At 48.0% G+C, this 25,259-nt stretch overlaps 1 protein-coding gene across 1 annotated transcript in view; it reads left to right on the top strand.

Annotated features, from left to right (window-relative positions):
• Positions 1-3,276: 3,276 nt before the first annotated feature.
• GRHL1 (grainyhead like transcription factor 1) overlaps positions 3,277-25,259 on the top strand; it is a gene marked incomplete at both ends in the record, with an annotated part of 36,200 nt that continues 14,217 nt past the window's right edge. Inside the window, 8 exons of the mRNA XM_079550117.1 lie at positions 3,277-3,296; positions 6,193-6,379; positions 9,299-9,369; positions 10,822-11,212; positions 11,980-12,056; positions 12,833-12,989; positions 13,460-13,571; positions 14,522-14,616. Coding sequence (XP_079406243.1) covers positions 3,277-3,296; positions 6,193-6,379; positions 9,299-9,369; positions 10,822-11,212; positions 11,980-12,056; positions 12,833-12,989; positions 13,460-13,571; positions 14,522-14,616 — 1,110 coding nt within the window. The remainder of the gene's footprint in view (positions 3,297-6,192; positions 6,380-9,298; positions 9,370-10,821; positions 11,213-11,979; positions 12,057-12,832; positions 12,990-13,459; positions 13,572-14,521; positions 14,617-25,259) is intronic.

Here is a 25,259-nt window from a genome sequence, read left to right on the forward strand (position 1 = left end):
GGCAGTACTTTGAGAGCCAGAGTGCTCCTCCCTGCTGCCCGGCAGCTGCAGCCTGCCTCCAGCAGTACCTCGGGTGCTTTGGAAAGAAAATACAAGCCAGTTCTCCTGATAATCTCACATGGCTGCTCTGTACTGGGAAAGCATTCCTTATCTGCTCAGAGACCTCCTTGCTGTCCTAGTGGTGGCTTTGCTCATCAGTGGCAGATGCTGCCATCGCCTAGTGAGAACATCAGCCTTTGTGTCTATGCTGTGACCAAAAAACTGGACCAGGGAATGCTTTTGTGCTGCCTTTTCCAGGAGGACACCTGCATGGGCCGTGTGCTTGAGCACTGCCTGCCTCCAGCAGGGCTCCTGAGGGCTGTGGGTAGAGGCTACAGAGAGGCTGGTTGCTGAGGTTCTCAGCAGGACTCTGCATCTCATCAGCTCAGTGAGGTGTGCCATTTCAATACAAGACTGCAACAAAACATTTTGTTTACTGAAGGGTGGCTCATCTCTGTGATCTCTGTGGTGTTTGTAACTCCTGCCTGTGCAGCTGAGTGCTTTCTTTGCTGTGGAGCAAAGCAGATTAGGCAGAGAACAGCATGCAGGGAAAGAACTGCACGCGCTGTTCTGTTGCTACAGCACTGTCACCCCATGTACAAGGAAGCCTAATCCAAAGGAAATGCTGTTAGAGATGAAAAATGTTCAGTGAGGCTGGTTATCATGGTAAAGGTGTTGTTGATACAAAGTTCTAGACTTCGGGTTCACTTCTTTTTATATGTAGGCTGTGGTAAAATTGATTGATTTTTGTCATTGTCAAAGGAGTAACAGGAGTAACAGGAGTAACATCTCCTGAACAGTCTGCGGTCTCTGAACAGTTTCTACGTTATCTTTAGGGCTAAATACAGAATGAAAAGGGGAAATCTGATTTTTAAAGAGTGCTTGCAAGATGTAACTGAAACGCAGTCTGATTCACTTTCTTTTTTATTGCACACAATTGGTCTTCATTAATTTCTTTACAGTTTTTCTCCACTTTTTCCCTAGAAGGCATTCCAGCATCCCTTGCCACTGTCACTTGTCTGCTTCTTTCTTCCCATTGTGTCTGCTTTTACCTCACTTCCTATTGAGCTCCTGAACTTCTGCCTGGGCTTTTCTCCTTTTTTCAGCCCTTTGGTGCCTTCAGGTTAATGCTGCAGGAGTCAGTGTGATCACTTGAGGCTTACTTTTCTGTCTCTATGGTCGGAAACCACCTGGCCTAATGCAGATGTACGGTGTAATGAAGTACAGAAAATTCGATACTCATTACAGCCAGTTCTGCAGCTTGGCCCTAACATTTTAGCGGTTCAAATTAAATAGAAAAAGATCTTGTTTTGACCACTTGTTTCAAAAATACTGTTACAAATTTGATGCAACTTGTTTGTTACACAGGTGTGAACGGCTGGTGCACGTAGATGGTAATTATCTTGTGTGAAATTTTAAAACCTTGTTGGGTAAGTCAGAACAGTAGCTAATCCTCATGCAGAATAATTCCTAGTTTCTCTAGATGATGATGTCAAAGACAGAATCGGAAAAGAAATCAGCGCGCTGAGATGGTTCTTGACCAGGTGGTGGCAAACAGTACGTGGCTCCTGATGGGTTCTTAATGTGTTCTGAGTGGGATTCACTTAAAAGGAAGTGGAAGTGTGAAGGAGGGAAGGAGAACAACAAAGGCAGGACTGAGGAAGAGTTGTAAAGGAAAGGGATAAGAGTGGAGGAGAGCAGTGACGTTGAGTGACATTGAAAGGCCTGAATAAGGGAAGAAGTTGAAGTGAACACCAATCAGCACACGGCAAGGAAGGTCCTGCCAGTGTGCTGCTGCATCACGCCGGCATGGCTTTGTGCCCAAGCTCTCCTAAATCCCTTTGTGGTGCTTGCCTGATTTTATCCACTGATGATGCAATCAGGTGAATGACATCACAGAAATACACCTACCTGTGGTGTTACAGTCTAGATTGTGACCGGCAGATTAGTCAGTGGTGTCACAATCCATGTTTGTATCATTGTCTCCTGAATGTGGAAGTGATTGCTGCATCGACAGCTGAAGTTTTCATCAGTGAATCAGGCAGTTAGGAAGAGCAGTCCTTTCACAGAGGCAACAGCTTTGACTTATCTGGAATAGAACCTTGGTGTATTTTAGCAAAGCACAAGTGCCAAGTGTGGTATGCTACTGAGATTTCAGCAATTCGGGTGTGATGTAAAGAGGTGACTGAGCTTCAACACGTGCAGAACCTGGCTCGCTGGGAGCTGCGTGCTGTATTTGGTTGTTCATGAAAAGTGCGCACGCGTGCCAGATGATGCTGTGTACACATCCCAGAGCTCCAAGAACAGAAGTGGAGAGTGTAAGGAACAAATGGCACCAGAGGAAGGTGGCAGTGCTTTCCAACAGTTCTGCCACAGAGAGCCACCAAGCTGAGTTCATTTCAGTTCAGAGCACGGCCCTCCACCGATCTGCCTTTTGCCTGCCGATGGCGATGTGTGCAGATCCAAGCAAAGCGTTCTGCTTCTTGGACGCCAGCTGTAATCTGGTCCAACGATGTTACCCAAGGTCCACGATTAGCCCCTGGGTGAAAGTTTGTTCCCTCTTTTCTGCGTGTGCCTGGGTTGGCCTGAAAGCCCTGCTGTTGCTTTGTGTGCCCTGTACCGAGCGGGAAGAGCTGCTGACCCAGGAGAGCTCCGTTACTGTGCCCGCTTTTGTCTGCAGCATCCGGGCATGTGACAGACGGCACTTGCTGCTGCTCGGGGTTCGATTCAACTCATTACCTGAACGGCAGCCTCCCACCCGCATTTCCCAGGGAGAGACCCACATTCTTCCGATTGCTGCGCGTGGCGTCGCCCCTCCACGCTCCGTGCCCCATAGCAGGTGCAGCGAAGAGCGGGCGGCCGTTTTTTTGCCTCGGCGCAGCAGCTGACCCGGCCGGACCCGGAGCTCCCGCCCGCGCGGGGCGAAGCGTTACCCGCGGCCCCCGTCCCTCTCCGCTCCGACAGCCGCTTCAGCGCCGCGGCCCCGCGCGGCCGCGGGCCCCGCCCTCTCCTGCCCGACCGCCCAATGGGGCGCGGCGGCCCCGCCCCTTCGCCGCCGGCAGCCAATGAGAGGCGTCCCTCGGCGGCCGTCCACCTGCGGCTGCGGGAGCCACCTGAGCGGGCGAGAAAAGCCGCCAGAACCCGTCGGTGCGGCGGGCTGCGCGCTGCTCTCTCCGCTCGCCCCCGCGTCCTCCCGACCCGCCGGGCCAGTTCCGACGCCCGCTGCCTCCGCCAGACATGACACAAGACTACGACAAGTGAGCTGCGCGGGGCGGGGAGGGCTGGAGCCGCGTCCGGTCCGACCGGCGCCGCCTACGGGGGTCGGGGGGTGGCGGAGCCGGGGAAGCGCCGCTGCGCGGGGGGTTCTAGGGGCCGCCCCTCCGTCGCCTCGGGGGGGCGGCGCGACGCGGCGGGAGGGGGGCGGTGGCGCGACCCCTGCGGCCATCCCGCCCCTCTCCCTCCGCCCTTATCATCGGCGGCGAGCGGCGGGGCAGGGCCGCTTTGAAACCCGACACCGCCGCCGGGCGTGGGGCAGCGCCGCCGCCGTCCGCCTCCCGCCCCCTACCGCGCCTTAAAGGCGGGCGGCGGCCCCGGGCCGGCACTGCTCGGTGCGGTGCGGCGGGGCGGGAGCCGCCGCCTGAGCCCCTGACGGCCCGCCCCGCCTGGGCTCCGCGCGCGGCGGAGGGCGCTGGAGCGGCCCCATGGATTTCTACGAGGCGCATCCCTCCGGCAAGGTGGATTTCGGCAGGTAACGGCCGCGCCTCGGGGGGCCGGGGCTGCTGTCGCGTCGGGCAGAGAGCGGCGTTCCTGCTGTTGGCCGCATCCGTGTGTGCTCGGAGCTTATCGGCGATAGCTCGACCGGCAGGGAGCCGCGCGTCCGTCGCTGTGACCGGCGCTAACGCGGTGGCCCCGAAGTCACCGGCGTCTGGAACGGGGCGCTGGTTTCTGTGTCGGGCTGCATCGGGCCCTGGGCGAGCCGGTCTGGCCGCGGTGGCCCGGTTGGACGAGATGGCCCTTAGCGGTCCGTTCCGACTCCGAGGATTCTGTGACTCCTTGAGAAGGCGTTGGGCTCTCTGCGGAGCTCGGCGCCTCTCTGTGGAACGCCGGCTCTACAGCCCTCCGCCTGGGCGCCGTGGCACCTCTTCTATTTGCGGTGCCGCTCCGCAGATGAGGACGGAACGACGTCCGGGCAGCCCTGAGCGACTTACCGTGCCCTGCCGGGGACACCTGCGGCTTGGGAGCAGCTGCGCGTGCTGCCGTGTCCAAACCAGCGCCGTGAGAAGGACGAGCTGCTTTACTCTCGTTGATACGTTCGCGTTTACCTAAAAGAACTGTGGTTCTGTTGTGGCACTGCCAAGCTCTGTTCTTTCCCCCTCTTTGAAGGGGTCGGTTGCCTTCAGGGCAACGAGTGTGTGGCAATTGGCATGGAAACGCGTCGTTCTGGGATCTGGAGCTCGTGGCTGTGGCAGCGCTGAGCCTTGGGTTCCCTCTGATTCCCAGTGATGCCGTGGCCCTCAGACGTGGCCGTGTGTGCGCGCTGCTGCTGTCAGCTTTTCTTTGCAAGCGACTTTGCTTGAGGACTTCCCCATTCGCTACAGGTGTTTGAGTTTTCTTTCATTGTGAAGTATAAGAACAGGAACTTGTGCCGTATTCCTAAAGAAAGCTCACCTTGTCTTCTGTTGTCCAGTCTGTGGTAGAAAGTGGATGTCCCAGGTACTGGCAGAATCTGTGTTTCAGTGGGAGGGTGTCAGGGTAAAGCCGCGCAAACACCTCGAGAAGTGTTGGGAGAGCTTGGCTTCTCTGTTTGCTTTTTCCCCTGCTCCGATGCTGCTTTATAGGTACAAAGTGCTCATATAAACCTTGGCAACTTCCCCTCGCTCCAGCTGCTGAAGCCCAGCCCGGTGTCCCATTGAGGCTGGTGAGACCACTTGTGTAACCAATAGGACGCATCATTTACAAAGTGCTTGGCAATCTTTTTGGTGGAAGGTGGTGATAAATGCAGGATCCTGTTAAGCTGATTATAGTGATTAGAGTATTTCACAACTTTGTGTTTCACAACTTTTTGTATTTGTATTATATTTTGGTTTCTGAATGCATCCGAGTAAAGAGCAGATAAAAAGAATCCTGTTCTGGGGAAGGGGTACGGTGGTGGTGAGGGTGGGGTGGCTTTGGTGGTGGTGGCTTTTTCTTTTTTGTTTGCTTTTTTTAAACAATAACTATTACCAATCCATTAAACATTCAAGTTTTTAATTATTTAAGAAGACAAAAAAATGTCCCCCGCTCGACCCAATCTAGGAAATGGATGTTGTGCTTGCACTGGGAAGAAAACTGAGCTTGATTAAAAGCCAGCTCTGACCTTTTTCTTGGGCTGACCTTAAAGCTGGAGCACTTGTACCACCAAAAAAGCCAGAGCATGTGCTGTGGCCTGAGCTGGTGGGGCAGCATGCTCTGCGTAGGTCCCACTTTCACTTCTTGGCAGCAATCACAAAACAGAGTAGGTCCAGGTTCTCAATATGCTACATCAGCAAGTCTGTAGTGTTTTGGGGTTGTTTGTTGTTTTGTTTTTTTTTCCCCAGTTGATGCTGTTTAAAACTAGGGTCACAGATGCTTCAGTGATAAGCAGGCAGTAGATCTTCACTTGCCAGAAGCAGTGAGTGCTGCACTGACTTGGTTTCCCCATGCAGTCTGTAACTCGCTGGCAGCTGCTGGCTGCTGCCTTCGCAAAGCTCTGGGAGAAAGATGTTAGGTTAATTTGCACTTCCTAGTCCCACATGGGAGCTAGAGCAGGTCATGGCTCGCTAGCGTTATGTAGGTGTGCTGGAGGTTTGGTAGGTGGCAGGTTAGTGAGCACGTATGGCTTCTGGGTTGGATTCAGAGTGTTGGCGGGTCAGTGGTGCTCTGAGGCAGTGCTGTGATTGTGTGCAGGCTGGTGTAACCCAGCTGAGTTTGGTCCAAGTAATCCCGATGTATGCAGAGCGTGAGTGAGATCAGAATTAGGTTTCTGGGCTTTTTGTGTTGACTAATCCTTGCCGTGCACTGAATCAGAACCTGAACCCTGTGAAACTGGGGCAGGTAACACTGAAGAACTTGAAGAATGTTTTTCATGTGTTCTAACAGGTGTGGGTTTTTTCTTTTTCTTTTTCATGATTCAAGTAAAAGACCTGTGTTGGTTCTTCAGAATGACTCTCTCTACTCCCAGAGACGTCCTTACACCAGTGAAGATGAGGCCTGGAAATCCTTTCTTGAAAATCCCCTTACAGCAGCCACCAAAGCTATGATGAGCATCAATGGCGATGAGGACAGCGCAGCCGCCCTCGGACTGCTGTATGATTACTACAAGGTGGGTTGGCAGGGGTGGGCTCTGACACTGCCTGTGCAAAGGATTTTTGTAGAAGCCATGAATGGGGAATTGAATCTGTGTGTTTTACAAATTTAATTAAAAAAAAAAAAAAAATTAAGTTTTTCCTGAAAATTGATTTCTCTTTAACAAAGTAAAGTAAGTTTGTCTAGATCTTGCAGTGGGGGGGTCAAAAGCCTCAGTAGTAGGGCTTTGCCTTTTGGTTGACTCTGGGTTCTGGAGGAGACAATGTATCGTTCATAATAGTGGAGAATGAGACTTGGGAGCTGTCTGTCTTGAGTACAAATATGCATTTCTTTTTGCTTTGTGATGCCTGTTCTGATGGGACTGACAGCTGGCTTTTGCTGGGGCTGTTATGTTCTGCTGTGGCATCAATTGAAGCTACAGTTAACAGATTTTTGTTGTGTGTGGGGTTGTCATTCCAAAGAGCTTATTGCCTGTGTCCCTCTAACTTTTGGTGAGCTTCTGCTGCCATAATCTGTTAGTCCTCAGACAACCATGGTCATCTTCTGTAGCATTCAGGGTCTTCTCAGAGACATTTACCCTACTATATTCTCACGGATAACCTGATCGGCCTGGAATATGCTTCATTTCTTCCCTACATATTAGACAAGATGGGGTGGTTTTATTCGCCCCAGTGTTCAAGTGAGTGGAGAGCAGCAGGCAGTTGCATGCAGAGGGTGACCTGCTTGTGCACAGCGGCCTGGCTCAGCGCGTGGAGATGCCTGTCTGCTCTTTGCTGAGCAGGCAAGGATGCCAGAAGGCTGCCTTGGTTCTGCTGCCTGACGTTGTGGTTAGTGTCTTTGAAGAGTCGTGAGCGTGCCTGCCAGCCTTGGTATATTCCTCAAATCATGGGAGAGGTTGCTTTATTTGTATGGTCTAGTATTAAATGTGGACGTTGGTGGCCTTGCATGTGGCAGAGGGATTGGAGATTCATGATCCTTGAGGTCCCTTCCAATCCTGGCCATTCTGTGATTCTGTATTGTGTTCTTGCTTAGAAAAGAGAATTGCATATGCCTTAAATATCAAAATATTCTTGTAATGCTTAATATGGAGATTAGTGCTCTATGCGCACGACAAAATGCCACAAACTCATTGGCGTGAATGTTATCCAGCCAGTTTTGTGAGAAAGTTTTTGTGCTTCTGCTTTGTGCTTGTGCTTTTTATGCTCTCGAGGAGGGGGGAAAAAACTCACAATAATCCCCCCCCAGTCCCCCCACAAATACCAGAACAACTTTAATCCACAAAGTCTACTTTGATATCAAAATCTGTATGTTACAAAGAGAATGTCAGCATTGCTTCACGCTTAGCAAAGCAGTAGGGATTTGCTCCACATTCGTGTCTAGTTGTCTAGTTTTGGGTTTCTTCATGTTTGGATACCAGTAGGTGTGTAGAAAAATCAGTGGAAAAACAGGTATTTGGCAGACTTGTGTGAGGCAGAATGGCTGGAGGTTGAAAGATTTATTGTTATGAAGTAATGCTGGAGGGACAGCGTCTAGGCATTCCGAATACGCCTCCTCTTCTTTGCAATATTAAAAGCAGCTGATGAGATCACCTTTGAATGTCTTATATTTAAAATAAAAACTAACAAACCACTGGAAAACAAACATTCACAAAAAAGATCTAAATGCACAAAAAAAGCAAACAACTGGGCTTAAATTGACTTCCATTTGACTAATGGGCTGCTGTGATAGTTCTGTTGGTGCCTCACAGGAAATAAATGCTTGGTCAAAATCTGGATTCTGCAGGTCTAGACTTTTGTCCAAAGGCAATTTGGAAGAGCTTTGTTTTTACAATAGTTATCATTAGTACTCTTCATTCAGAGGTTCTCAGAATTCTGCAGTTGACTGTGGCATAACCAATTCTGGTGTTGGTAGAGATTTCATGTTATGTGGAACAGCTGGGGTTTAGGCTTTAGTCGGGGCTATTAAGAAAAGTATGCTTTTCATGCAGTTATGTCACCAGCATTAGAGTTAATTAGCAGTAAAGTGGTGATTCTTCACATTGCACCTGAGCTAGCAAACACAAGCAGCAACCAAACGTGCTTGTAATGCAGGCTTCAGCAAGGGAAAAAGTTGGGTTTGCTCCCCCTTGCACAGGAAGATGTTTGTTTTAATCATTCAGGTGGTACAATGAGGGTTGCAAAAGCCCTGACCGCCATGTGTGTGTTTGTGGAGGGACTTATGTGGGTTTAACCATGCAGCAGAGGGGGCAAGCCAGCCTGTTCTGCCCTGTGGCTGTTCGGCTGTGCTCAGGGTCAGCCTGTCACCAATGGTTGTGGGGTGAGTTGCACTGAAAACCACCACAAAATGAGCATGTGTCCAAGGCTCTGCTTTCTGCTCTGAAATGTCCCCATAGTCTCTCTGAGCAGAGGCTGTGGGGGCAATCTCTTTGGGGCAGGGCTGGGGATGCCTGCCCCATTGGAAGGTGCTTCTGAGCCAAGAAATGAGTTTGCTGCTACTGGGAGCACCATTTGAGCCCCCCACATTCCAGGTCCCCAAGGAAGAAACGAAGCCTTAGGTGGTTTTGGGAACTTAAGGATTTACCTTCTGGTCCACTTCAGCTCTGTGCTGATGTCCAGCTCCTGAGTGCCACTTTTCCTTTGGTTTTAGCACAGTCTAATGCTGGCTGGGTTGCTGACAGCAGCATCTGCTGAACAGCACATGGGATGGGCCTGGTGTTCCAAAGCAGCTGTGTTTCCATCAGTCAGGCTGTAATGTAATAATGACTGGTATCAAAGAGTGATGCTTTCTTAATTTGACCAAACAAGGGGAAGAGCTTTAATGGCTGTGTTTGAAGGTGCTCTTTTTTTTTTTTTTTTTTTTTTTTTTTTTTTTTTTTTTTTTTTAAATATATATATGGAAGGAAGAATGCACTTATAGCATGTGTTGTATTTCCCAGGTTCCAAGGGAGAGGAGATCTTCAACAGCTAAACCAGAGGTAGAACATCCTGACCAAGATCATAGCAAAAGGTATCAGTTTTTAGTACTGTGTGTCTGCATATCCCCCTTTCCACCAAAACTTCTGAAGGAACATTACCTTGTCTGCACTAGGAATGGGAAGGGAGCGCACCGAGTTGTGGAGAGCTGAGACTCTAACTGCTTTTCATGGCCATCCGTCTGCTTTCTGTCTACTTGTCTCATGATCTGCTTGGCAAAAGCTGCTTTCCTGAAATTTGGGCACCATCTGGTAACACAGGTTTCCCTTCCCAAGGCTCACAGAGGTGACTGATGACCCTTTTGTCTTTGCATGTGGTTTCCTCTGCTCTGCACTGGGAATGTTGGTGTCGGGCAACAGCGGTGTTGCTCCCTTATGCATGGGCTGGTAGGGAGGGATTTCAGAGTGCTTGGGATTTAGTTTGGTTTTGTGCTGTTTGTGGACTTCTCTTGTATCCTCTGAAACTGCTTTCTTTCTTCATCTTCCTGCTTTCTCTGTCTTGTGCCTCTCTACTTGAAGCAGATGATACTGGTTAGGTAAATACTGTGCACGTGAAGTTCATTCAAGCTTCCTCTCCCACCATCCTTTCCTTTGGACCGATTAGAAGATAAGAACGTCTTCAGGACCTGTGGTGAGGCTTTGTGATCTGGCTGAGCTGATAGAATGACTTTTTGTTGAGAAGAGCAGTCTAGTTCCCAGCCATGTGTTCCCGCTGCTCCCCTAGCACGAGATGTAGTCTTCTACTGACCCATAACCTAGCAGGAGAAAAAAGTGATTAGCTTGCTGTCAGTTGAACAAGCCAAACTGGCTCACCAAGAGGATGGGGGAGTGTCTGATTGGTGCTTTGGAGAGGGCAGGACCACATTGCTGGGAGGGAGAAAGGAAGGGAGGGCTGACTCTTAGTGGCTGCTAGCTGTGAGGTCAGCTCACCACAGATGTAAATGGCATCCTGGCAGCAATGAGAGTGTGAAGCTACGTAAACCATTCCGGGGAGTTTTGATGTGGATTTTCTTGAGGGGCTGTATGTGAAAGAGGGCTGTAATTTCCCTTTGAACTCTTCTTGAGTGGCAGACAATCCTATGGCAAAGGAACTGCTACTTTACTCTCAATCCCCCTTCATCCACCAGAGAGCAGTTTCATGCAGCCTGGTGTGAGGCTGCACGTGCTGATGTGAGGTGAGAGAAGCCTCAGTGCTTGGGTTTGGACTGCTGTTTTCCAGACAGTGAGAATCTGGGCAGCGAATCCTCCCTCACTCTTTGCTCCAGGGTAATTCATCTCCAGGGTGGAGTTGTTAGCAGTGGGTGAGGATTTCTTTTTCTTTTTTTATTTTTTCTCCATTTTTCAGGTTAGGGTGGAGCCGTTCTTTGCAAACACCAGAGTTTGTATCAGCTGTCCTTGTCCAAAAGACTGGAAAGTATTTCTGGTTATTGTGGAATGAGAAAACGAACTGTAAAATTAATGTGCTTTTTCCTCCTCGTTTTTTAAAGGAACAGCATCCCAAACGTGACAGAGCAGTCACTGATTTCCACTGGAGAAAACAGAGTCCAAGTTCTGAAAAATGTACCTTTCAATATTGTCCTTCCTCATACGCCCCAGATGGGCATGGACAAGAGAGGCCACCTCACAACCCCTGACACGACGGTCACTGTCTCGATTGCGACGATGCCCACGCATTCCATCAAAACGGAGACGCAGCCCCACGGCTTTGCAGTGGGCATCCCTCCGAGCGTCTACCACCCCGAGCCCCCCGAGCGGGTGGTGGTGTTCGACAGGAACCTCACTCCTGACCAGTTCAATTCCAACACCCAGCCACAGAACTCCCAGAGGCGAACGCCGGACTCTACCTTTTCAGAGACCTTCAAGGAAGGCGTACAAGAGGTACCGAGAGGAACTCTGTGTGTGTTTTGATCGATCTGTGGAATCCAGTTCTGTCTTTATCGTTTTTGTTATGTAGGGCAGAAATGTGCCTAGTGATTTAGAAATAGAAAATCTTCTCGGAGGGGTGCATAGGTATAACCTCATATGTAAAACCCATACAACATGAAATCATTATCAAAAGCAAATGACTAATCCTATGGGTGACAGAGCTGTTGGCTTGCAGAGTGTGGAAATAGTTATCTTGATCCACAGCATGGGCTTGGTTTTGCAAGAAAGAGTTCAGTGCTCGGCAGGGCCTGTGCAGATACCAAGCTGAAGGGACTGCTTATAAGCTCCATCACTGCTAGTTTCTAGGTGTAGTGTATGGAAAACAGCAGTAAGGGCCTTGACTGTGAGGTAAAGTTGGATGAAAATCCATGTGTTTTGTTTTGTCTTACCAACCGACAAGAGATTTGTCTTGATTTGTTTTGATTTTATTTATTTTAAAGACATGCACTGAGGACATAGCTGTGCTCTTTCTTTGAGATTTGGGGAAGCTTTAAAACATTGCCATAATTTGACTAAGAAGACGTGTGAGATGTTGTGCTTAACTGGCACCCAAAAGTTTTTGATTGAAATCTTGCTCCAGCATCCTGTTTTCACAGACCAGAAATCAATTGTTACCTGGTGATCAGTTCTGTCTGTGATAACACCTATCTGTATAATTGTGAATTTTGTTGTTGCTGCTGTGTTAGTTGTTGTGTTGTTTTGTTTTTTGTCTACCCCAGGTTTTCTTTCCTGCTGAATTGAATCTACGGATGGCCAACATGAACTCAGAAGATTATGTTTTTGACAGTATTTCTGGGTAACGCTTCAAGCCTCCCTCTCAGTCCTTTCCTTATTGTTTTCTTAGCATTGGTTTGGCCAAGCTCACTCCCTTCTGCACCGAATCTCTGTCAGGCATTGGGGACTGTAGAATTCAGAGGCACACACAGTACTTGCTTGTTTCATAGTTCAAAATTGTGCCTACGTCTTTAATTAAAAATACCTGTGGGATTGGAAACAGCACCCTGTTTCAGTTGCTGTCCTTGTAAGGACTTCCTATTCCATAAGGAGGTGCAGCGCTGTCTTGTCAGTTTGGCAATGATCTCAGCTGGCTTCCATGCACTTCCTTGCCTTCTTGCTTTCCTCTCTCCCTGCTGGAAACCTACAGCAGAAGTAGGAAGCATGAAACTTTTGTGAACTTTGGTGAAGGAGAATAACATAGTTGTTAGGTTAGTTGCAGTTGATCAAGAGAGAAGAGGAGACTGTGGCCATTGAAGAGCTTGTTAGCTTGTGAATCAATTGCTAGTAGTTTCCTTTTCCATGAGAGCAGCTTACTGCTCTGAGATGGGAATAAGGAGTTTCCAGACTTGCCTCCTGCTGTGACTTGCGATTTAGCTTGCAAAGAATTTCTCTTTAAATCTTCATTCATGAAGGACATAGTTTAAGAAGGGGCTCGTCCTGTTTTCCAGCCTCCTTGCCTGTTGATGGCTTAGTGAGTCAACTAATGACTTTGGAATTTCTCCAAATTAAACGTAGAACATTTAATCAGCTTTCCAGGAAAGTGCCTTACCAATCACTGCCATCTTTGCTTTGCAGGAATAACTTTGAATATACTCTGGAAGCCTCCAAGTCCCTCCGACAGAAGCCTGGGGACAGCACGATGACTTACCTAAATAAGGGTCAGTTTTATCCAATCACACTCAAAGAAGTCAGCAGCAGTGAAGGAATCCATCACCCCATCAGTAAAGTCCGTGTGAGTGGCACTTCTTGTGGTTTCTTGGGAAAGAGGGGTGTGTATGCTGGTAGCCTTAAACTCTCCCAAAGCGCTGTAATCTAAACCAGAGTATCAGCACTAAGGGCAGCTTACCAGCTCTGTTACGTCAATGTTCATTCCTTTGCTGTCCACCTACTTCCAGGCCAACCTATCTTGGCTTAGTCTGCTAAGAAGCATTGTCAGCACTTGTGTAAAAGTGATGCAACACCTGGAATGAGATTCATGAACTCCAGTTAGGAGGGCAGTTCTGCTCATCTGTTTATGACCCAGAAAACGCTGCTGTCTGCCTTCCTGTTGCGTGTCAGGTGTACTGCACTGCATTACTTTGGAAAGCCTAATGCGGAAAACTTGATACCAAGGAGAACTTCCAAAACAAATGTACTCTGTGGCCTTTTCTCTCTTGTGTGTTTGTGTTTTATTTTCTTTAATCTTCTGCCCTCTCCTTTTAGAGTGTCATTATGGTAGTGTTTGCTGAAGACAAAACAAGAGAAGATCAGCTCCGGCACTGGAAATACTGGCACTCAAGACAACACACAGCCAAACAAAGATGCATTGACATAGGTAAAGGAACACTTCTTGCTGATGTCAAACTCCAAACTTAATTCGTTGGCATGGATTTTCTGCTAAAGCTTTGTTACTTGCATTATGCCTTCAATTCTGTAACTTTTCCAAAGGACTGGAAGGTGCTTCTAATTGAGTTAATGTGGTTTTTAGGATTCCTTACAGAGACTGGGTTTCTGGAAGGTTCTTTTTGGTTCATGAATGAGTTGAATTTGAAGACCTGTGTTGGGTGATCTGATGACTCTCTCCAGATTGCAGTTGCTTTTGGCATGAATCTTGGTAGCTGTAGCTAGATTGTATCTTACGGACTCTGTGGCTGTCCTAGATGTTGTATCTCTTCAAAGGGTAAAGATCCTTGTAGAGAAGTACCTCAACTCTAGTGAGATTTGCTCACAACTGGCCTTTGGTTCACGGACAAAAAAGGAAAATGCTGCAAATTTCCTCTTGCCTCTAGATAAGGCTGTGGTTGGCCACCTTCCAAACTTCTCTGGCAGAAAGCTGGGTTGTTCTGAGTCTTCCTTCTGTGAATAAAAGCAGGGATTAATCACTTGGCACTTAAAGCAGACGTACATGCAAATCTTTGTTTGTTATTGGATGAGTTTTATTGAGAGCTTTTACCATTGCTGTCCAGAGTTTCCCTTATGTAGCAGCTTATGACTCAGGACATGCAATATCAACGATGTCTGCCTTTCTCACTGGAGTTTCTAGTTAGGATTCCAACCTGCGTAGGGTTTTGGTTTTATGTTGGTTATTTATTTATTTTTTTTTGTTTGGTTTTTAGTCTGAGAGTCATTTCCTGACTTCTAGTGATCCATTCTTAAATACGATTCGCCTTCCTTTGCCCCCAAGGTGTTGCTGAGGAGGTGCAGCTTTTTGCTGCTGTGTATGTGTTAAGAACTCCGGGCGGTATCACCTCTTCTTCTCCCTCACCCTTCTTTTTTTTCTAATAGCTGACTACAAGGAGAGCTTCAACACCATCAGTAACATTGAAGAGATCGCATACAATGCCATCTCCTTCACTTGGGACATCAACGAGGAAGCAAAGGTATGTGACCATGGTTTTATTTCCTGTCCTTTCAGGAGATTCACGGCGTGGGGGGAGGAGAAGGGTGTGTGGCCTACCCAGTGATTAGCATGTAACAAGTTTGTTTACGCTCTTATATTAGGCAAAACCTCCTGGCTGTTTCTTAAGAGGGTTTCTATGTGCAACTGCGGAGAGCTTTGCAACTGCTCTAAGATTCTTGGCAGAATTGTCTGCTGAAAGACAAGTACTGACAAAAGGAAGCACTGAACTTTTCCAGAGCAGATGAAATGGTACCAGGGGTGGGATTGAGTGTAACTGGACTCAGGGGCAGTCCATGCCCTTGGTAGGAAGCTGGGAAGACAATTTCTCAGGAGTTAAGGCTGTGATGATGGGCTCGTATTGAAGGAGTAGCTGCTGTTGTTGAGCTAACAGCATGTGTTGCTGAGAGCACAGATTCCAATGCACCGTGACCTATTTAAATTTAGAGCAGCCTCCCGGTGAACTTTGTTTTCATCTTTTTGCCAAACTTTGGGCACTACAGTAGATGTGTACAGGCAGCTTTCCTAGTTTGTAGAGAACTGTGGCTGTATGAAGCCGTTCCATTATTTGGAAGGGACTTGTGTCTTCTGGCTGGCGTGATAGCAGGTAAGAGAGAATGCAGTATCCTCAGTTTCCAAGTCATTTTCTGTACTTTGTTGCTGGAGTTGAGTACAGAAGTCGTCTTTGGAGAATTTCTTTACTGCCTGGGCTGACAGTACAGGGTTTTCTTCAAAGTGTGGGAAGTGTATCCTTTGTTTTTTGTGGACTGACTGTTCTCTTGCTAGTGCCTTGTGCTAGTTGCCATCATTGTGAGGAGAGCTGCTGGGGGCTGCGGTGCTGTGTGTAGGGAAAGCCCTACTACGGGGCACCTTGGAGCTCTTGGCAGCAAATGCAAAGGTCCTTCTAGAGCTGTGTGTGCTGCTGTGCTCTGCAAGAGGCATGAAATGTTGCTGCACTGAGCTTGTTGCTATTGCAAGCTTTACTCTGTGCTGCACGAGAGCATAACAAGAGCAGGGCATAGAACTGATGCTGGGTGGCCATCCTGAGGAAAGCTATCCTGTCCCACCAGCTGACAGCCTAGTAATTATCTTCTGATTTTACCCCTCAGGGCAGTCCTAGCAAACTGGCAATGAGCAGATCACTGTAGATGCTCAGGATTCAGTGTTTTCTCTGTGATCAGAGGAGCAAACTGTTCAACAGCTCCACTGTGTCATCCTTGGCATGTCCAGGCAGAGTCTCTGGTCTTTCAGAGTCTTTAGTGGGCACAGCAGTATTCATCGAGGTGAACCAAAAGATGAACCAAACCTTTTAAACAGGTTTGTCAGCACGTAACTGATGAATTTGAGTGTATCTATTTTGAAGCTGGTGCAGGTGTTTATTGCCCAGCTGCTCTACAGGCACCTGAATGAGTAGCTTAGTTATTGCAGACTCATAGTGAAATTACCAATAACAACTTGAAAATGTCTGAGGATCCTCAAAGTTGAATTTCGTGTCATGGCTAATATTTATGGGATTAATTGGTATGGGAAGTTGTGACTGAGGCTGGTTTTAAGGCTCTGTAAGACAAATTTCCTTCCTTCCAGCACAATATCCGTGTGCTTTCTGTGCTGGTTTGTGTGAATATGGAGAAGGCACCATTGATACCTCCTGGAATCTGGATCTTAAGACAGAAATACTCTGGACCCAAGTCTCATTTTTAACAAATGTTCTGTGTGTTTAAATGTCTATTCAGCTTTTTTCCCTTAGCGGATGCATTTTGTCAGTGGTTGGATTTCTCATCCATGAGCTGCAGCTCTTTCTCAACTCCTCTGATCTTATCAAGAGATGCCTGAGCCAATTTCAACAATCTTTATTGCATGGTTCATTTACCTTGCATACACGTGTGCTCTTTCTCGCACTCTCCCAATCTCCTTTCTTTTTTTTCTTCCTCAAACAATAGTCTTAAAGCATATGAGGAACAGAGAATAAAGTGAGCTGAATTTCTGAAGTTGCTGCTTCTCTCCTTTCCCTCTTGCTCTTGATTCCAGTTTGCTGTAGGAAGGATCTGGTCCTGTACAGCACAGTACAGTGGTGCAGGGCTGTGCATCTGAGGTTTCTGATGCAATTACTCATATAGGGACCCAGGACTCTGGGTGCATGTCAAAAAGTCCTAAGGCAGAAATGGTGTATCTTCTCAAGAAATTGTCCCTAGCAGCTCTGGGACCAGAGTCTTACGAGAATTTGCCTTTTTTTCTTGTGCTAACCCTTGCTGTGTGGGGCTCTGCAGGAGCATCAGGTCTCTACCACCACTTTATCCATGCTCTCTGTCACCTTGCTCCTTAGGAGAATGGTTTGCTGATCCCCTGAGGACACTGACGAGTTGGTAATGCACAACTTCCTGGTGAAAAAAACACTGTTTTCAAGTAATAATAACTATGTTCACTCTGTATGAAGGAAGATGTGCAGATGCGTTGCTGGAGGCTGGAAGCAATCATCAGTGAGTGTTTCTCACCAGGAAAGAGTATTTCCCAGTTCAGAGAGCTAAGTGCGATTCCAGGGCACTGGACATGAGCTGCAGCAGGCAGGTCCTACTTGAAGCAATTGAAGTTATGTACCTGGCTGCATCTGTGTGCTCTTAGGTCATCCCATGTGTGCGGGGACAGGAGTATTTCACATACAACAGGCTTTTCCCACTCTGGGATCTCAGTCTCTGGATTTCAAGGATGTTCTGTACTTCTTTTTAGTGGCTCCTCTCTGCCCTCTTCTGTTCCTTCAGGACAGCACAGAAGTCGCTGGAAATGGCCAGCCTGTGGAGCAGCAGTGCAGTAAGTGCTCTGTGGCTTTTGCAAATGTGTTTGAACTGGAAAAGGGCCCGGGATCTGAAGTTTCCCTGCTCTGAGGCGGTGAAGGGAGCTGAGGGTGTGGAGAAGATGACCAGGTTTCAAAAGGGGATATAGCTGACAAAGTGGTGAACTGTTGAATTGGGTATTTAGGAAAGTCAGCACAGCTTCTCGGGAGCAGCCCCAGTTGGGTGGAAGCGTAGTCTGATGAGTCTGACAAAGATGTGTAGCTGATACACTCGCTGCTTGCACGCAACAGGTAATGCTGGAGTTACCCTGAGGCTTTCGGAGACTTCAAACAGCTTCCCACCCTATCCTGGGCCTCTGCCTCTCTGGCCAGACAGGGCAGAGTTATTTTTCTGCTAACAGCTTTTAGGTGTCTGAACACAAGCCTGTTGCCTTTTTCTTCTGTCCCTTTGTTAGGGATGGGGTGTCTAGAGCTGGAATGGAGCTTTCTGTGGAGGTGTCTGCCATTCCCCATTGATTGGACAGTCTTTGAAGTCAGCTTCTTAAGTTAGGGAAGAGGAATCTTGTCCTTGCTGCTCTTTTTGTTGCTCTTTTTTGTGTCTTTGACTCCATCTGGCAGCCAGGAAAAGTAGTTGTAGATCCAGACTGTAAGTTTTTGAGACTGAGAACCATCTCTTCTCAAGATTACACAGTGTGCCTGATTCTCCTTTTGGTTGGTACCCAGCAGCGGTCTTGCCCAGGGAGGTGGTGGAGTTTCTGTCCCTGGAGATTTTCCTGAAAAAGTTGTATGTAGCACTTAGAATCACAGAATCATAGAATGGCCTGGGTTGAAAAGGACCACAATGATCACCTGGTTTCAACCCCCTGCTGTGTGCAGGGTCGCCAACCACCAGACCAGGCTGCCCAGAGCCACATCCAGCCTGGCCTTGAATGCCTCCAGGGATGGGGCATCCACAGCCTCCTTGGGCAACCTGTTCCAGTGAACACTTAGGGATGTTGTTTGTGGGCATGGTGCTGGGTTGATCGTTGGACTAGTTGATCTTAGTGGTCTTCTCCAATCTTAATGATTCTGGAGAATTGTCAATGTGTGCGTGGGTAAATGTACATTTCCTGCAAGTCTTCCCTGCTGCTCTGTCCTTCACATTGGCCGTTCTGTTCTGTTAGCCGTTAGGCTGTGAAACATTTTCTCTCCCTTAACCTTGGCCTGGAGACATGGCCTGCTCTCAAGGCAGTGACAGTTGAACAATCTGGACAGATCGGTTTCCCCAGGGTTAACTGGCTTTGCTGGATCCAGCTTGGCTCGGGTGCTGTCTGAGCTCCTGCCCCGTGTCTGCCCCAGGCAAGGCAGCGTGCTGTGCTCTGGGCTGGGGGCTCTGCAGAGGGGCTTAGCCGCACAGTTGAGCACTGAGCTGGCTCGCTCCAGGCTCTGCTCCTAACCTGTTTGGCTGAAAGCCCAAGAGCTGTAACTCAGCAGAAGAGCGCTGGGCAGAGCACAGTGAAGCAAGCAGGTGTCTTCGTGGCAGTCGTGTCTTTGACAGGTTATGTGGTTATGTGAACCGCAGGTCCCTGCTGGTGTTGGAGGCAGCCTTCCATGCTTGCCGTGGCTCCTTCTGAAAGTCAGTGGCTCCTGAGCAGGGCCCTGTGGAGGGCTTCTGTCTGCTGGTTTTAGGCTGGATGGTAGGACTGCAGCCAAAAGTGATGTCACTGCACATTAAGGGCCCTATTGTCCTCCCACTCCTTCCCTCCAAAAACAAAAAAAGGCATTGTAAGCAGTCTCTGTGTGTGAAAGACCCTTTCTACTGAAATGAGGTACTTAGTCAGGGTGTAACAGCAGCTTTAGGGCTGGAGAACTCTGGTAAAGCTTTTGGCTCTTTCCACTAAAGGGTAGATGCTGTGCTTTCTCTAAAGTGACGCTCTGAATTACAATTAAAAATTACAAATCTGATTAAACTGCTTTTTTTTTTCTTTTTTGTCCAAGAAATGTGGAAAAGTCTATAAGGTAATTGGAAGCTAATTGGAGTCAGCCTTTAAAAATAGTAGTTTGCTCACTGAGGATGGTCTTTCAGCAGGTCCTCGTGCCCGTCAACTGCAGCTCTTGGGCAGGTTTCTGTTAGGTGAGCCCACTTCTTGGAGAGGGTGGGTCTTTTGCTGTAACATGCAGTAATGCAGGGGTGTACTCTGCTGGTTTAAGAGTTTATTCTAGCACAATCTTCACTTAGTGTTCACCATAGAAAAAAATTCAACTTTTTTGATTGATGAATATTGCATGTATTTATATGGATGCCATTGTAATGAAACAGCAGTCATATGCCTCATTAAAGAAGGTGTTGCCACCTTCAGCAGCATTGGGGAGGTACAGGTTTGGTTAGTTGGAAATGAAACTATGAAATGTGTTGAGTCAGACATACTTAAAGGAAAGGTATTGGTTTGAAGCCAAGGCTGCAGACCACAAGTACTTTGGTGCACAAGTACATACAGCTTTAGGAGCAGGGATGTAGGAAAGTCACAGCCAGCCTTGCCTACCTGCCTGCTAACACACAGTTCTCCGTTCTCTGTGCTGAAACCAAGTGTCTGTTGCTCTTTATTTTAAACACTGCACATCAGGAGCAGTTCTTCAGCTAAGAGTCGTTCCTCCAGAACTTGGCATCTTGAACTCCACCATCTTTCCAACATGGAGCTCACAGCATGTCTCTTAACGCCAAAGCAGAAACCTTTCTGCAGTAGTTTTTCTGTGGACAGAACTGGGTGATGATGATTTTAACTCCGTTCCTTTCATACCTGATTGCAAAACTTCCTCTTCAGCCATCTTTTGCCATAGTAGACTTCATTCTTCCAGATTTTTTTAAAAACATATTGCTTTATTTTTTTTATTTTTATTTTTTCCTTTGCCAAACTGCTGCTTTTATTTTCTTTCCACCCACTCCAATGAGAGCAACACCTGGGCTGCATCTTTATCTTATCAGAGTATGGGGTGAGGGGTGTACTGTAGGAATGGGAACCTCTATCCCTGGTTTTCCCATGTGTTGTGAGTATTGCCTTGCTCCAGAACATGTTGGAATAGCAATCAGTGTTGCTCTTTGTGAGCAGGAATATGTATTTTCCTTTCATTACTATGCAATTTCATTCTGTTGACGGAACAAGCTTGCAAGGAGGATGTTCTTTCATCTGGGACCGGGTGATGTTTCCCACTCCGCCTTGCTTGGCAGGGTGTGGGACCCACACTGTGTGTTGTGCCAGTAGCTGGGATTGGGCTTTGGAGGCTTTGAGCGCAAGCAAATTCCTTGGACTCCCAGCAGGACGGCGCTGGGTCTCAGGGAGCTGCAGCGGATGCGGCCCTATCGCAGATCTGCCAGACAACCCTTATTTGGAGCGTCCGATCCTGAAGGCAGGAGGTGGCTGGGGAGCCCACAGGTGCATGAGTTGCCCAATTTTTATCTCTGTCTTGGCTCTCACCCTGCTGATGCAAAACCTGTGGTGCATGTGGGAGGTGAAGAAACAAATGTGAGAGCAGCAAGATTAGCGACCTCTCAGGTGATTGGTACCAAGCGTTTCTTTTTTTCTCTTCCTCCTTCTTTGAAAGGCAGAGCAGCCTTCCCAGCGCTGCTTTCCTGGGCTGTACTTTCATGGATGTGTGCAGGCAGAGACCCATGCTTGCCCTGCTTGTGCTGCCAGCTGCCTGGCCACGGCCCAGCTCCACTCCTGGAAGCCACATGGCCACGACGTTAGCATGGCACTCTGCCTCTTGGGGCTGCACTGGTGTCATTTATAAGGCTCCGGGGCTAGGAAAGGTTTGTATCCAGCTCAACAGGATCGAGCACTTTAAGGTCTATCCTGCATACATCCATGTGCTTGTCTCTCTAGGAAAGACCCCTTTGTCTTTCTCATTCACATCTGTATTTAGCAAAGCCTTTAGAGAACCCATGTGCTTTCGGCCATCAGCACTTAAATATTGACCTTTGAGCTTCTGGGTAATTTTTCTTTGGTGGATGGCTGATAAATGAGCTGTCTGTGGAATTTGGGCCTAAGGCTGTTCCTCCAGCTATTCAGCAAGAGTACAGTGACCATGTGGTTGCATGCATCTGTGGGTCACTGTGCAAAGCAGCTCTCAGGCCTGGAACTGACATTCCCAGAGCTCCTGCTGGCAGGCAGGTTCAAATCCGCTGGTCCAAACCACACTCTTTTATTTAGGTTAGATGCATCCTTTGCCTTATTTGTTCCCCTGGTTTTTAATCTTGTGTGGAAGCCTCAAAGGTTCCTCTTCAGGTTAGTTCAGTTGAGGGGTTCCGTGGCTCTCTGTTCTACAAAAAGTGAAATTGACACAGAGATAAAGTCAACTGTACAGCAACTTCCCTGCTGCCTTCCCCAGCCAGAGACCACAGGAATGAGCTTGCTGCACCGAGAGAAAGCGGAGTGCAATGCAGCATGGTCCCAGTGGGTCCTGTTGGGTGAGGTCTGTGAGGCCCCAGGCTGGTTCTGGGAGCAGGGAGTCTGGTGAGGCATCTGCAGCAAGACTGTGCCTTGGTGTTATGGAAATGGGATACAATGGAATCCCCTTGCCTGCTGCATTTTGGGCAGAACACTGGAACTAGTGGGCCATCAGCACTTAAGGTCAAGAAGAATGGTTTATACTGCCTTCCTGAGGAAGCAGCTTAACCTGTCCCTATTAGGTATGTTGTAGACTCTGGGCTTTGTGTTTTCTCCAAATACAGTGATCCAAAGTCTTGAGCATCCTGATAGGTTTAAGTTCAGTATAACATTAAAACAAGAGGCTTTTGCCTGCCTAAGAGTGCTAGAGAAAAGCTGATATATTTTTTTTCTGAATTGAGAAAAGAAATGGCCAATGGACTTGGATTATTGAGCAGTGATTTTATCTTCTGATTACAAAAACATAATGGAGCATAAATAGGAGGAGTTGAATGCAATTTAGCTATGTTCTGCTTAAAAGGACTAAGTTGCAGGGAGGAAGGTAATCATATGAGGATGGTCCCAAGCCCATCTGTCTAGGGCTATATTCAGAAGGAAATCCGTGGCATGAGTGGAGGTCTGTTATGTGACCTTAGTGCAGGTTCTACCACATGTGGTGCTGGGGACTGGGCAGAGCTGATTCCCATCCACGCAGCCTGCCTTTACCTGGGCCAGCCCCAGGATCCCTTTCAGCTTTGCAGCGGGTAAGAGGAGGCTGTGCAAAGTGACATCTCATCTAAAGCTTCTGCATATGCAACCTTTGGACTAAGCAAAATTGCTGGTGCTTCTTGTGTGACCAAAGAGCTCCCCGCGTCCAAGATAAACCAGGGAGAGGAGATGTAGGTATGCAGGCCTTCATGTTATAAAGACATCTTTCATCTCGCTGACAGCGAGGTTCCTGCAGTGCTTTGATTGCCCTTTAATTACGCCTGTTTTTCCTGGTTTGTTTGAAAGGCAGATCTTGTTAGGAAAAAGGTGCTGCGTGGAAAGAACCTGGCTGTCTGTGCTGCCCTTCCTTGAGGGCGTGCAGCAGAGCAGATTAGGTTTTTCGGCAGAGTTAAAGCTGAAGATCATTTCTTGCAGATCTGACCACAGGCACAGTGTGTTCCTTCGTAGCTGTGAGCAATCAGGTGGTTAGATGGCTCACGGAGCCAAGAAGGTCAATGCTCTTCCTATGCCACCTTCCAGAGTGATCTCAAAGCAGCTGCTTTCATCCCTGTGTCTCAGTTTGTTCCTTCTGCAGGACTGGGCTGCTGCTCACCTGCCCTGTGGCTGCATGGTGCTGACCGTGGCCATGGGAGGTCTGGAGTGCACTGAGGTGAATGTCACTGAATGTGGAGTTATAGCATCGTGTCCTGGCTTGCAGGCTTTGTTGTTTGGTGTTCCATCTCAAACACTGCTGTGCAGAGCTATTTGTCAGCTTTCATTAATAACAACAACAGAAAATGAAGTCTGGCAAAGCCTGGAAATATGATTCAGTATACACCATGGGTTTAACTGCCAAGCAAGCAAAATAAAACTCGGGAACAGGTTTCTGATCCTTTTCCAGATCTTTAAAGAAAATCTGCGTAACTTTTGAGGGTTTGACTCACGCTCGTAAGTGCTTGGGCTTGACAGCACTCTATTTTTAAGTGCCGGCTTTATGTTGAATCTTGGGAGGTGAGATGAAAATGTGTTTTTTTTTTTTTTTTATTTTTTTTCAAAGTAACAGCAAATCTTAATATAGCTGAGAATGCGGAACTGCCCTTAGGAAAATAGGTTGGACACATGAAAAGGAATCTTGCTCAGCAGGCTGAAGACGTGGAGCAACTTCTGCGGTTACATTTTTCTTTCTTCTGGCAGTTGTGGGGTGGGGATGGAGCTGGCTCACAGGGCTGGTTCACTCACCCAGCCCTGCGTTTCTCTCTGAGCACAGTCACATCTTCCTGAGCAAAGCACCGGGCTGAGACTGTGATAGCTCAACCTAGAAAAGCAGTTCTCTGAAGTGCCCCTTTTGTGGAATTTGAAGCAACTTCAAACGTACAATGGGGCTCAGAGTTGCAGGATGGGTTGGGAGAAGCAGATGGATCCCTTTTAACTGAGGTGGTTTGGTACAAATGGGCAAAGGCGCAAGAAAGTTTGGGTTGTCGTCTCCCGCCTAGAGTCCTGAAGACTTAAATGGCATTGAAATGAAGTCAACTCTTCAAAGCCAGAACTAATCAAATGAGGAGAATTTCAAGTAGGAGGATAATCTTTGTCATCTGACAGCCGATCCCAGGTTCCCATGAGATCCCCACACAGTTGTGCTGCAGCAGCACGTAGCTCTTGTGCCAAGGCTGCCACCTTTTGCCTGGAGTGCTGTGCGTGCTTTGCATAGCTGGTAAGGCTGGGCCTGGGGGCCTCTTCCAGTGGAGTGCCCCATACTTAGACCTGAATTTGCCAGAGAAGATGTGACACCGTTTTGTGGGTGCTCGATCTCTTGGGGTGCAGCAGTGTGGGACTTCAGGAGGGGTTTTGCAGGAATGTTGGGGCTGTGGGAGACGTGGAGCAGCTGCTCGTGCCTGTTTCCTTGCAGCATGCAGTCATCTTTCCCATGCAGACAGGAGAGCTGCATGTGAATATTCATCATGGGTCCGTATATTTAAAATTGAAAAGATGTAAAAGTATGCAGACAGCAGAGTTAAGGCTCTCTTACAAACAAGACCAGTGCTCAGGGAGCACAATTACCCAGGCTGCGCATGCGGCTGATTACACAGTCCCAGAGCAGCTGAGAGCATCTCTTCAGGCTCCTGGGAGCAATTGCTCACCCTGGTAGTGCTGCCAGCACCCTCCCTCTGCCCATTCCGGGCCCTGGAGCTCAACATGCAGGTGGTTGTGGATTGCTGATGTTTACTGGAAATACTTTCCACACGTCTCAGTTTCTCTGTAGGAGTGAGACCTGGCAGGGTGTTGGCAAGGTCCTGCAGAAGGGGCTGTGGCTGTTTGCTGGGCTGTTGTGCCAGGGGTTGTGCTTAGCAGTGCTTGACTGGGCAGCCAGCCTCCCTGTTCTTTGGTTTTTCTTTTTAGGTTTTTATTGCACTGTTTTATATGAGAATAAGAACTCGTATCCTAATCTGTTGATAGGTATTGCGTTTCCATTTCCCCATTGTGTCAGAACTTGAGAAGGCTGTTGCAGAACCTGTGCAAAGAAGCCTTTGATAAGCACTTTGCAAAATCAAGGTTCCTGATCAAACCCATCCACTACTTGCAAATGAGCAAGGGATTTTGCAATGCTGAGAGGCTCCGGAAGGTGGCACTAACTCTCTGTACAGTGTCAGATTGTGCTTCGCTTTAGCAGCAAAAGAAGTAAGCAATTAGTTGGTGGGAAGCATTCCTGCAATATCTCCAGCAACTTCT

This window comes from Tetrao urogallus (genome assembly GCF_951394365.1).
Source record: "Tetrao urogallus genome assembly, chromosome: 2".
NCBI classification, from domain to species: domain Eukaryota; kingdom Metazoa; phylum Chordata; class Aves; order Galliformes; family Phasianidae; genus Tetrao; species Tetrao urogallus.